Source organism: Erpetoichthys calabaricus, chromosome 14, assembly GCF_900747795.2.
Source record: "Erpetoichthys calabaricus chromosome 14, fErpCal1.3, whole genome shotgun sequence".
Classification (NCBI taxonomy): Eukaryota; Metazoa; Chordata; class Cladistia; order Polypteriformes; family Polypteridae; genus Erpetoichthys; species Erpetoichthys calabaricus.
Genome location: NC_041407.2, coordinates 25,887,528 through 25,901,695, shown reverse-complemented (window position 1 = coordinate 25,901,695; position 14,168 = coordinate 25,887,528). Strand labels below are relative to the sequence as shown.

The following is a 14,168-nucleotide window of genomic DNA, read 5'->3' as shown; positions in this document are numbered from 1 at the left end:
AAAAAAAAAAAAAAAAATCATACCAATACTTTACAGGTGAACTAGTTTGTAATAGGGATGTCACAAGAACTGATAACCGCCTTTTAATACTATATCCCACACAATCCAGATAAAGAATGAGGCTTTGCATTCATTCAATGATTGTACGTCTACAGATATCCATCCGAGCGTCCATTCATTTTCTAACTAGCATATAGAGTTCAAGGTTGCAGGGGAAAACTCTGCACGCATGCTTAACTACGCATATAGGACTGTGGGATGAGACGGCACCACCGGCAGTGCTAACAACAGTTGTAGCAAGTCAAAGCTAAGCTTTAAATTAAGCAGCTACTTGGCTTATCTGCACCAAAAATGAAATGAGCCGTTATATTTGTTAATATCAAAATAAAATTAATTTAGTGCTTTAAAGTGCACCAAAACACATTGCAGAGATACACAGTTATAGCAATACAGACAAAAAAGACATTAAATACAAATCTAAAAATGCAAAATGTGGATCAGTCATTTAGTATTTGATAGCAAATTCATTTTCATTAGTATAATCCCTAAAATGTGATGAACTCAGAGAAAGCATATACATGTACAGTATACCATACATTTGAATGGTGCATTAGCTAATTTAAAGCAGTCTCCCAATTACAATTAAACAGGACTACAGTTTTTAATTCCGGATTATTAAGCAAGTTAAGAAATTAAAGTCTGATCACTCATATACAATACTCCGAAAACAGAACAACAAAGAGTTCTTGAATAATAAGAGTCATGTAAAACGGACAAGAATGACTTTACACAGCAAGCCTTAAAGTTGAGACAAATGTATCAAAGGGACAGATTTGAACGATTAAAGCAGCAGGAACTTGTGACATTTGCAATTTGAATTTGTTCATTAAATTATTGTTTAGTAATTTTTAAAATCCAGCTAATGATGCAGATATAAATCTTAAAATAGCACGTTAGAAGCCTAACAGGAATTTTCTGACAAACCAGATTTTAAAAGTATGATGTTGCTAAAACGGAGTGGTGGCTCCGAGGCTAGGGATCTGCGCCAGCAATCAGAAGATTACTGGTTCGAATCTCCTAAATGCCACAAGCGATTCCACTCCACTGGGCCCTCGAGCAAGGCCCTTAAACTGCAATTGCTCCGTCTTGGCTGTGACATTAACCTGCATCCATCCAGCCTCGTAAGCAAGACCTCCAACTTACAGGGGAAAACTCGGGGGTTGGTGGCAGGAAAACCTCACACTGTTCTATCCATTCAAATTATGGTGCTGAGGTGTCACCCGTTACAAGGCTACACTCGGGTCCATACTCCTAACCTATTAAAACGGCTTTAAAGAGTTTATTTAAATGAAACTATCCTGAATTATCTTGGAATTCACCAATTCAATACTTTTTTTTAATTTTTAGAATTGACAGTATTTTGGAGAGAGAATATCAGAATAAAATTGCACATGGTAAGATAAATCAAGCTGTCTACAATGATATGATTTGTTCATAAATCCTGTGCTGAAATCCCCCCCAATGATAACACACAGAAACTTGTTATTACTCAGAGGGAATTCACTTACCTATCAAACACTAAATTCAAGGTTTGCATTAGAGAGAAAAGCCAAGCAAAATGACACCTTTTATTGGCTAACTAAAAAAATTACAATATGCAAGTAATTTCATATTTATGAATGTCAATACTAGTTTTCCTTAAATGATAGCAGAGCAACTACTACTATACTAGTATTTTAAATTTTCTGTTAAGATTAAAATTGATAAATTTTATATTGTATTACATAAAAAGGTGCACAATTGTTCACTTGAATAATGGAGGTACTTTCAATGAAATGAAAGTGATTTATTTGCTATGGTGTTGAATAGGTATGAAATATCAGGAAATTTCATTGGTATTAACTACAAAATCTCTGGTATCACGGCATCCCAATTCTGTAGCACAGTGTTTACTGCCTTTAGCCAAAAAAGAAAACGCCAAGAATATGACCGGCACCAAACTGCTTTTTAAATTATGTTGCAGAGATATAATGTTACTGAGCTTTAGTGAAAGTTGCTTTTTTATGGTACTGTTAGACTGATTTGGGCGGCACGGTGGCGCAGTGGGTAGCGCTGCTGCCTCGCAGTTGGGAGACCTGGGGACCTGGGTTCGCTTCCCGGGTCCTCCCTGCGTGGAGTTTGCATGTTCTCCCCGTGTCAGCGTGGGTTTCCTCCCACAGTCCAAAGACATGCAGGTTAGGTGGATTGGCGATTCTAAATTGGCCCTAGTGTGTGCTTGGTGTGTGGGTGTGTTTGTGTGTGTCCTGCGGTGGGTTGGCACCCTGCCCGGGATTGGTTCCTGCCTTGTGCCCTGTGTTGGCTGGGATGGGCTCCAGCAGACCCCCGTGACCCTGTGTTCGGATTCAGCGGGTTGGAAAATGGATGGATGGATGTTAGACTGATTTAGCCTTTGTCACTTCCTCTTACTTTGATACTTGTCTCCAGCATAGAAATACACCAAAATTAAAAAAAAAAAAAATCCACAAAAGACTAGTTCATTTATGTATATCAATCAGAACGGACTTGTAGTTCGTTCTATTTAGGCTCTTTAGCTACTACCATGCAGTTAATTTAAAACAAAGCAGCAATGGTAATTAGACAGTATGACTACATTACTCCTATTGTTAAATCACCACATTTTCCTCTAGATCACCTTAAAGTAAATTTTACAGCCTTCATTTTGACTTTAAATTTCTAAATGGCTTAGAGCCCAACCTTTACCTTACAAAGCTTCTTAATGCTCATATTCTAAATCATACATTGTAAACTCAAGTTACAACCCTGCTCAAAATTCAAAGGATAAATAACACTACTATAGCTGCAGGGCCCTAATTATGAAATGGTCTACCTACCAATATTAGAGGCTCCACCATTCCCAGTATTTAAATGACGGTAGAAGACTCATTAGTATAGCATAGCATATTCTAACTGGAGCTGCTGTTTGGACTTATTATGTTACATTCTGACAAACCTATCAGCCATTAAATTGGCCCTTACAAAAATTTCTCCTCTTTTCTATGTTCTGCGGTGGCACTGGCATGAATTTCATTTTAATCAAGTTACCCCGTGTCACGCATGTGTGTCTGAGGTATATGCCTTGCAGGCTCATCTGAAATAATCGGGATATGAGAGGAGTGGTCGCCAATGGTAACAATCTCCCTTTCTCCTACAGTGCTGAAAAACGGCCCACAGAAGGGAACTGACTCCGCCCACTGCAGTCCCTCCATTATAAAAGAGAGGGACGCTCCAGGCATGGTGTGTCTCACTCAGGAGAGAGCGGACATGACTGGAGCTCCTACCTGAAACTGGAAGTACCACAGAAAAAGATCAACAAAACCTAATTTAATTTTGGTTAACCCATTTTTTTTTTATATTAGCTTTACTGAACATGCCATTGAACTGTTTTAGTTAAGGACTGTGTAAACATTAAAAGAGGAGACCTGGATGACACCCCCAACACTTCCTCTGTGACAAATGTACTCCCTCGGTCAACACATCCCATTCTCAGAACAGGTGATGTTATTATGGATGGATTACTTGCCAGACTTTTTTTGCACTCCACAACAATGTTCATTGCTTGTGTATAACATGGTGAACTACAGGAAGCATATAGTGCAGCAGAGTGGCTGGCTGACTTAGCAAAGCTAAGATCATGGACTAGAACTAATGCTTTAAGTAACTTACTAGTATTTAAGAAAAGCACGTGTATCTCTGTACAAGGGCGGCATGGTGGAGCAGTGGTAGCACAACTACCTCGCAGTAAGGAGACCAGAACTGGACTGGCATTACCTGTAGTCTATTTAATTGTAAATGGGAGACTGCTTTAAATTAGCTAATGCACCATTCAAATACATGGTGTACTGTATCCTGAAGACATCAGGTTAAATGAACTGGTGATGCTAAATTGGTCCTAATGTATGATTTGTGTGTGTTCTCCCTGCAACGGACTGGCACCCTGTCCAGGATTTGTTCCTTCCTTCCTGCCTTGCGCCCTATGAAGACTGGGATAAGCTCCAAACCATCAACCCTAGCTAAACCCTAGTCTGGATTAAGAAGGTTAAAAAATGACCACTTGAACAGCAGCATTTAATCAAAACAAATCAGAGCATAAAGCAAATATTTGAGAGACAGAAAACAAAAATATTTCAAACTTGGAAAACATGCAATTTAATGTGCACGGGGGCTCATTCGTGCTTCCAAGTAAAACAAACATTAAATTATAAATAAATTAGAAGATATGCAACACTGATTTAGAAGTAGGGAATTCTGATTGATTGGTCTATGTTGACACACTGAACAGGCAACTGCAATATTAGCTGCAAAGCATGTAGTTATGATCCCAGCTGTAATTTTACACTGCCAACAGATACCAGCAATACCAAGTACCAACCGCTGGGTACCAAAAGCTGTTTAGAGACTGCAGTATGGCCAAGGTGACTGGTTTAGTCTCTACCAACTGTTAGTTCTGTGTGTAACAATTAGTGAGTCACTTAACCTGTCTGAGCTCCAACTGTAAAAAAATTAATAAATAAATAAATAGATATAAACACTTGTAACACGGCCACCAAATGTATTTGTAAAGAATTTCGGATGCTGTTTGCTATCATGTGTGTTCTTAGTGCAACTTGCAAGACAAGTAATGCTCAGCTTAAAGTGCAATGAGAAGAAAACAGACAAGCATATGTTGTGGACCTCGCAAACAGAAGACAGGCTTGATTGTCTGATGTTTAACATACCATGACAGAATGGAAGAAAAAAAAATTCCACTTGAACTCATACCTTATACCTGGAAAGCAGTCATACACAGCACCAGCGCAATCAGGGTGCATATTGTTGGTGCATAGAAAAAGGGGTCCACTCATGATACTTTGTAATTGTGATCCTGTGATGGAAAGTCATAATGGAGTTGTGTAGTTTGGTATCCCTTGTGATTCACAGTCATGTACTCGGACATCCTCACGCAATGAGGTCAGCAACTGCAACCATCAAGTTTGACATCCCCTCCGACTAGAAGTCCTGTAAGGTGATGCCTGCTTTAGTTAACAGATTTAAAAGTTGGAGTAGCTTTACATTTTTTTTTTTTGTTACTTCGAAATGTCAAGTTATCCAGTTGTTAAATATTTTTGTAGATGTGAATGTTACACAAAAATTAGTGACAACAGAATGCAAATATGTGCATTAATAGACTACATTAAATACTTGCCCCTATTTTAGTAATTTAAAATATCATGTAGGTAAAAATGTGGCCCAAACAGACTTGTGGTGGCTCAATAGTGACGTACTAAGTCCCAGATCAGTGTCCTATTGGCTGCTGGCTATGGAGCGTCTCTGTACATTTCTTAAATCTAACCTTTTTCAATGAAGGACCCAATGGAGAGTCTGAAGGTAAAATTGCTGGCACTACAGAATACAACAGACAGCAGTCTGATCAGTGTTAGAAAAACACTGAATTATTATAATGTGCAGCTGTGAGGTTCTTTTTAAGTTTAATGTAAATACTGAGGACAGATTGTTCTCGCTACACTCTTACACATTAATGCTTACATAATTAACTCTTTCAAGTCAGATGTCGACTTTAGTTGAAATTCAGGAGTAGTAGACTGTAATCAGCTGTAAACTGTAACAAAACTCAATGTTACATTTTAGTTCAACTCTCTTTGCTAGAATGAAAGCTAGCTTTGTTGACCTCAACTCCCTGTGTGTCCGTGAGTAGCAAAGAGCAAACAACCTCTAAAATGGCATCGACATCTGGCGAGAGACCAAAGCGAATGTGCAAAAGCAAAATACTCCGTGGATGACATTTAGCATATTACTGCTGAATTGGACTCTGATGCGTCACCCTCCAATTTTGATGAGTGATCTAGAGATGGAGATCGAAAATGAAAGTGAGGTACTGGCATCATCCGATTGTTCACCAACCGATTGTAGTGCTGAACACGTTTGTATAGCTGATGTGCCTATTGACAAAGTTCTCCTAATAATTCTTTATTTGTCACATACATAGTTATACAGGACAACACGCAGTGAAATGTATCTTTTCGCATACCCCTTGGGGTCATAGCGCAGGGTCAGCCATTGTACAGCGCCCCTGGAGCAATTGAAGGTTAAGGGCCTTGCTCAAGGGCCCAGCAGAGTAGCATCTCTTTTGGCAGTGATGGAGATTCGAACCAGCAACCTTCGGGATGCCAGTGTAGACCCTTAGCCTCAGAGCCACCACTCCGCCCCCACTGGGAGGACCGCCACTTACGATGACAAGAGGTACAAACCAGAATGTGTCGCACTACGACTACCACTGGAGGTGCGAAGAAAGACAGCCCGTCACACATTCCTGCTGAACATTGAGCTGACCCAGCGCAGCCGCTGCTGCCAGAGACACCAAACAGGCGCCAACAGCAGCCACAGCATGCAGCAACATACGTTTTATGTTGATTTGTGTGTGACACCATTGCTTTGTGCGCTTTTCAGAAAACAGTTTTTTGGAGAGAAACATTTAGCCCTCAAAGTGTTAATTTCTTCCTACATTAACTTCTAGATAAGCGATTCTTTGCATTTCTATTTTCTTTTCTTACCTCAGACAGCAAGAGAATAAAGATGGTGTACAAGAAATTGTCTTGTACGGTGTGTTGCAGCAAAGAATCCATTTTTGCAGAAAGGCAAGAAGAAGAGACTGCAGTACAAGAAAACCCAAAAAGCACGGAGTGACATCCAGTGGCATAACGTCTAATACAGTGAGGAGTACAAATTTGCCATTTTTGATTCACAAATACACAACTATGTCAGACGTAGAGTGGATGTGAATGACACGGATGCCTATCTGCAGCCTTCTGGTGGAAGCTTTGCCATGGTCTGGGTGAATTTCAGCCAATGGTTTTAGGGGATCTGGTCAAAATAGATGGAATGACGACCACTAAGAAACAGAAAAAGATTTTGATTGATCACACTGTACCTTCAGGACAATCATGACCCTCTTCCTCCCCCAAATGCACTGCAAGCACAAGATTTACTCAGTGTAGAAGTCTGCAGACAGAACACCTGGGAGCTTTGAATACAATGGAAGCTGTGTGGGATCACTTGAAGAGGGTAAAGAGCAAAAAAGCAATGTCAAAGTCAAAATAAAAGTTTAAAAGCTCTTGGGGGAATAAAGAAATTCTTGGAAGAATTAGTCACAGGACTACTATATATACATACAGCAGTATACCAAAGATGAACATCTTCAGTTTTACATTCAAAAGGAGACCACAGAAATACTGTCTTATGATAAACATGCTCATTACTTTTTATTCTAATGGCAGCAGGTATTTTCAGGCACAAGTAAACACTATTCAGAAAATGATGTTGTTTGGTAGCCCAAGACCTTTGCACATTATTACACACGTCTGCATGAACTAGCATAAATAAAGCCAGATGGAGTTCAAATGCACAATATGAACTCAATGGACTTTTGCAGGCTGTTCACCGGCACAATGTGGTGAACTTGAATCAAACCCAAATATTTTTGGGCTGCCTGGCAAAGCAAATCTTTGGCCCCACCAAAAGTCTGTTTTGCAATTTTTAAACATCAATGTATTAAAGTAAATGTGCCAAATTATACATAAAGTCACTGTGCTTGCTTTATGGATACATATGAATTTCCAGTGTAAACACAATTTTTAATGTCAAGGTATTTGTTAGAACATTTGACCCTAATACAGTATACTTGCTTGTATCAAGCTTATGTGATTAATAACTAATAAATGGCTTAATTAAGGTTCCTGTTTACCTCTGGCTAATTTCAGGTGTCCCTTAGGCATACACAGGATAAGCAGCTTAACCATTACGCCGTCATTATGCTGTAACATCTTTGGACATGCCCTTCATAACACCTCTGACATAACGGACGCAATTTACATTGTCTGTGTCAAGCTTAAAGAAGAAAAAAAGTTGTGAAATTCTTTGGTCCCTATAAAACACCATAAAAATTATGCTAATAAATTAAAAAAAGGGGTTGACCAATTAGTAAGAAAGAGAGGGAAGCTCACCCCTCAGAGGCTCTACAACACAGAGAACTGCTTGAATTTTTAAAATCATCCCCATACAGATCTCATCCCATTCAAAGACGATGAATCATTTCCTATTTGGCGGCAGCTGCCAGGACACTGATTTTGCAGGGATCAGTCACCTGAAGAACACCATTTTTTTGTTGTCTGCCGTGGCCTGACAAAGTGGGCTCACTTCATACGACATTCTTAAATGTACATAAAACAGCCACTAACTGACATATTTACAACTCCTTTCCATAAATTGCCTTTCAAAAGGGCCAGTCAGGGTCCAAAGCAATGCCACAAACTATTAGAGCTAAACAAAATACTCCAAATCTTGCTCAACACTCTGGGGAAGACCCCTGCTCTTACTAAAGAAGATCCAATATGTGAGGAGGTCTCTTTCACTTCCAGGAATGTAAACAGGTCTCGACAGTTTCGCTTTCTCTGGCATAAGCGCTCCAGACTTGGCCGGCAGCACAGAGCGACGCCACAAGCAGACAGTCCAGACAGCAACACTGGTGGTGGTGGTGGGAGGGGGCACAGGGTAATATGCTTTCTGAATCAGCAGAGGAAGCCCTAGTCGTCCACTTGTCTGCCCAAAACGACAGATGCACACACAAGGGGCTTCTCAAATGTACCTGATTCAGGGCCAGGAGGGACAGGGGAAGGGTCAAACAGGGAGGAGAGTTTTAGAAGTAACAAACAAACAAAGCCTTCCAGGACTGCCCACCCCTCCAGACTTCTCTGCTGGCAAGAAATTTCCTTTAAAGGAAGTACTGATATTTTTCATGTTCAAGGAAACCTGCTAGAAATTTGATATTACAGAAATGTAAACAGACCACTCATCTGCGGGAAATGGACAGGCGCAGCAGTCACCTCACCCACATACATCCCATTTCTCTTATGTCAGTAAAAGTGTCGCCTATTCAACTGCCCACCCTAATCCCCCAAATCACATGGTGTTCAGATACACACAGAGCCCTCTGAAAATACTTCTTTCAACCCAAAGGGGTGGAGGACGCTGCGACTTTACACTGGCATTTCAGTTGGGCATGTGGCTAAGCTCAATAATTTCTCATTACCTCCTTGTCTGCTTTCAAACACTATGTTGTCCTCAGGAAGCAGCTGTTAAAAATAGATGGAGACAGGCGTAAAAGCAAAAAGAAAACTCAAGAAACAAGCACACACACACACACATACATAAATACAAACTCTGCACAGAATGCCACGTCCCAGATGAGGCAGGCAGCCTACTGGAGCCTCTTTCAGTATTCTGACTTGCAGAATGAGCCACTCTGACGAGACAAATTTTGCATCACACTCTTCCCCCACACTGCCAAGGGTTGACGGTTGTCAAAAGGCTCATGGGCCATATTTAGTGGCTGCTGACTTTTGGCACATTTTTCTCTTTCTGTATAGTTGAAGAGTCATAACTATCGCCATCCTGTCTGCCCAACAGGCCCGTCTTCACCATCACCTCCTTCAACTGCTCTGACCCTATTCATAAAATTAGTATTTAAATTACCAGTAGTTAAAAAAAACATGACCTTTACATTACTAAATGACCATTTGAATTCACTTCTTAATGAGACAACACAATGTATGTACAGCACAGGCTTGTTAACAGCATTTTATTCCCAGTTGTTTCCAAGAGAAAGGAGCTGACCCATTTGTCCAATGAGGCATGCTTTGGGAAGAGATGCAATAATTGCATTAAACAGGAGAGGCAGTTTTTTTTCCCCCGAATATAGAGAGAAACTCGCTTGGTTATCACAGTAACTTCATGTAAACTGAGCTTCACAGAGAAGCCCTCGGTCAAGAGAGCCGAGCCACTGCACAGCAATATATCCTGTCTGTTAGTCATCTGCTGGGGTGTCAGGTTTTGGATTTCAGAATTCACCTTAATCTACCAAGCAGCCAGAGGGGGGAAAAAACAGCAAGCAGCAAAACAAGGATACCCCCGCATAATTGCCTTGATTATCACGGACCTGGATTACACTGGAATGTACTCTTGCTACGTCTTGGATGCTACTTGGGACTATTCATCGCATTTAAACACACTTAAAAAAAAAAAATCAAAAGAAAAACACACCATATGTCTTACTGGTAGGATTTTGCATCTTAACCAAACCACAGCAACCCAAATCCTCTTTGCAAACATCACTAATCCCTGAAAATCAGGTGCAGAAAAGCATTTCCCACACAGTCGGTAGTAGTAGGGTGATGTACAGTGTTAGCCATTATGGATGCAATGAGAAGTGAAGCAAAATGACACCTTTTATTGACGAAATTAAAAGATTACAATATGTAAGCTTTCGAGGCAACTCGAGACCTTCAGGCAAGTGGTAGTCCAACTTGCCCGAAGTAAGGGGCCTAAGTTGCCCCGATTGCTTACACATTGTAATCTATTCAGTTAGCCAGTAAAAAGGTGTCCTTTTGTTTCACTTCTCATTCGTCACATAGACAGTTAGATAGTCCTGCTAGGACAAAGAATTTCAGAGAAACTGGCAAGATTCAAATCCAACATCGTCTGTTTTCTGTTAAGTCCAGCAGCCGAACCCCTCAAAGTGACTAAACTACACATCTCCTTTCTCACTTCATTACACTTCCACTACCTCTGTATTTTTGTCACTCAACTCCACACAGACGACTTTCAGAAACTTTGTGATAGTACAGAGCAGGGGTGGATGTCACATCTGCTGCAAGAGTCTCAGCGTGGACCAGCATCAGTGAGCATATAACACCCATCCTAATTCACTTCCACTGGCTACCTGTGTCTTACAGGATTGAATATAAAATTCTATCATCCTATAAAGCTTTAAATGGCCTCACACAGGACTACATCAGTGACCCTCACCATCACTTTGCTCCTGTTCGCCCACTAAAGTCCTCCGATTCTGGCCATTTGTTGTGCCACACACTAACCTGCACTCTGACAGGACCTTCAGCTGTACAGCGCCCAGACTTTGGAATGACCTTCTGAAATTAATGAGATCAGCGGATTCAATTAATTCTTTTATAAAATAACTAAATACTCCTCTGTTCAGGAAGGCTTTTAACTTAACCTGACATTTTGCCTTCTCTTTCAGTCTTCCTCTCTGTCCATATGCTCAGTATAATTTGTGTGTGTGTTATATCACACATGACGTTATTTGCTAGGCTTTTAGTATTTTACTCCGGTTTGTTGTCTTTTATTCTATTTAATGCTTTTGTATATCCTGTATCTATCCGTTTTAATGTTCTGTTCAGAAAACATCTGTACACAATGTTACACAAACCTGCTGTTTCTTTATGAAACTCTGTGAGGTGCATTGGAAAGGCACTATATAAATAAAACTTATTATTATTGTATGTGAAGGAAACCAGTAAGAATGCTGATCATTTTTAATTATAAACTGTATTCATGGACACAAACTGCAAACACCACTAACAGAATCTCCTCTCGTGGTGTCAGTAACTAATCATTCACTGACCATAACTCCGATTTAACAAGCATACAATTAATCCACTGATTTTCAGTATTCACACCAGCCATCAAAATCCCTTCACTTATGTTTCTTTGTAGACATGTCCTAAAAGTGTCTGCCAACAGGAACCGCAAAAGCCTGCAATATCCAGGATGCAGAGTGTCAATCTCTTCTTCATATCAGCAGCTAATTGCATCCTTCCTGTCTAGTGGAGAGCAAAACCACCACCACCACCCCCTTCTCAACTTACAAAGTTTTGGACAAGAGACTCTTCTGAAACCAAAACTGTCCACACCGGACCACGGTTTTCACGCCAGTCAGAAGTTAGCCTCTTGAAATTGTCTTCGTCTGAACCCGCCAGGGCGGCTACACACCAGCTGTTTCCGCCACAACATAAAGGCCAGACTTCAATAAACCACAAACTTCAGAGGCATGCCAAAAATTTCGCCAGCTCACCTCTTACAAGCAGGCAACTCCCCGCCCCTTGAAATAAGCAATTCAATTAAAAAAAAATTAAAAAAAAAAAAAAGAAGGCAGTGGTCCAACCACTCTCATCTCGGGTCACATAGCAGCACACAAAGTCCACTGGCACTTCATGAGCATGTGTGGGTGGAAACATATACAGTGACTGAGCTACTCTCCTCAGGGTTCATACAAACAAAGAAGCTGAAAGAGAACACACAAGCAGATGGATGGAAAAATCTACATGTCTGGCTGGTGGCAAATAATACTTGGGAAGAGGGCATGGGGTGGGGTGGGGGAAGAAGTGAAATTTCAAATACTCTGATTGTATGTCGTCTGGTGAGCTGAAGGGCTGAACTACGAAACACAGCTCCCCTCTAACAAGGGAGCAATTGACATGACAAGAATGTTTTCAAAAGTCGCCAGATTTAATAAAAAGTACTCGACTAAATACTTGAACTCTGGATGATCTTTCTAATCTAAACACCTTGCAGCTCATACACACACACAAAAAAAAAAAAAAACACGGCAAACTTCTCAAACAACAGGCAAAAAGACCACCTCACACCTGAATTCTGAGGGAGGCGTCCCAAGCAACCATTAAGCACACCACTCCGGGAAGTGTACAAAAGTCCCAGAGCTTCCACCTTTCCCACACGTATACACAGAGACCATACAACATGCCACGCACTCCCGAAATAGCCCCCAACATATCAAGCCCCTTGAACTTTGACGGACACGTAGATTTTCGCCTACTTAAACACTTTCGAGTCATCTGAACCGCACACACCGAATATCCACGTAAACTCCCGAAAGTCACAGACATACGACAGCTGTCCCCTAAATGTGGAAAAAAAAACACCGACCTACACCAGATCCCCACCCCTTTATCATAACTCTTCAAAGTTACTAGTGTACACCACAAATCACACTCTGTACACCGAATACCCCGAAACACTTCCAAAAAGGACTCCTACACAAAACTGGCTCAAAGTCTCACACAGACCAACAACTCGAAGCGTCTCACGCACACACTTGCGCAAACAGTCCGAAACTGAGGTGTGCGCGCGCACGCGCTCGCCCGTGCACGCAGGGCCGCCGGACGCTAAGCAGGCAGGCAAGCAAGAGCACTATTAGGCACAAAAGGGTCGTGCGGCGACGGGTTAACCCCGTACCCCTAGTTCACCGGTAACGTTTACCTGTCAAACGCAGCTTCACGGGTCCATTTCTCCGTACACCAGGGTTAGACATGTCCTTGAGGCTGTCCAGCTCGCGGCGGCCCTCCGAAAGTGTCCTCCTGTTTGGCTGCGCGACGCTCCCCGCCCCCCGCACTTGAGCTCTCTCTCTCTCTCTCTCCAGTTTCACTGTCGCTGAACAATAATGGAGTCAGCGCGCTGTGGCCCGGATGTGCATAGCATTACCATGACACACTGCGCTCCCAGCGCTCTGCGCGCTTACACGACCCGAGCAATCCCACTGCGATCGAGAAGTGCTCGCTAAATCTGCACAGCTGGATCGAAGTGGGCCTGCTGCTCTTCTGTACTCTTCACCGGACTGCAGCTTTCTAGTGACTCCCCGAATACTCACGGCTCCACTGGGCCGGCGCGTTGCTGCCGTCATCAAGCGAGAACGCGCACGTCTAATCCTAGTTCGCATCACGGACGCGCGCCTCAGTTTCGACTGCAACTTTAAAGTACACGAAATAGCACAACTTTGGACTGCAGGTTCGTGCAAAATATCCCGTACTTTTCATTTATACTTTTTTATGATACGTTGGTCCCTTAAGTTCTGTCATGGAGTGAAGTAAAGGAAGTCCATAATACTAAAATAAAAAGAAAACAACTCGGTTAGATTAACATGAAATATGTCGGCAATAGATTGGGCATAATTACTGGAATCAAGCGTTCCAGGGCTCAAGTACTAGAAGTGGATATGGACAAGTCAAACGCCCTGCAATATTTAATTGATCCTCACCATCCCTACTTCTTCAACGCCTGGAATGGCCAGTGATGAGACCAATTCTGACCAGCAGTATGGGCCGTCCATAACTAATGACAAAGTGAGGAGAGAACCGAGGACGCTACACACAGGAAAAGTTGCAGGATCAGATGGAGTCAGTCTTCGAGAGTTTAAGGCCTTGTGGCATCCTCTGGTTTCTGTTTAGTCTGTCACTAAGAGT

The 14,168-nt window shown here is 41.7% G+C and overlaps 1 protein-coding gene across 1 annotated transcript in view; it reads right to left on the bottom strand.

Moving 5' to 3' along the window:
• smurf2 (SMAD specific E3 ubiquitin protein ligase 2) overlaps nt 1-13,612 on the bottom strand; it is a 66,468-nt gene extending 52,856 nt beyond the window's left edge. Inside the window, exon 1 of the mRNA XM_028818956.2 lies at nt 13,189-13,612. Within this exon, the coding sequence (XP_028674789.1) occupies nt 13,189-13,240 (52 nt within the window). The 5' untranslated portion in view covers nt 13,241-13,612. The remainder of the gene's footprint in view (nt 1-13,188) is intronic.
• Between the last annotated feature and the right edge of the window lie 556 nt (nt 13,613-14,168).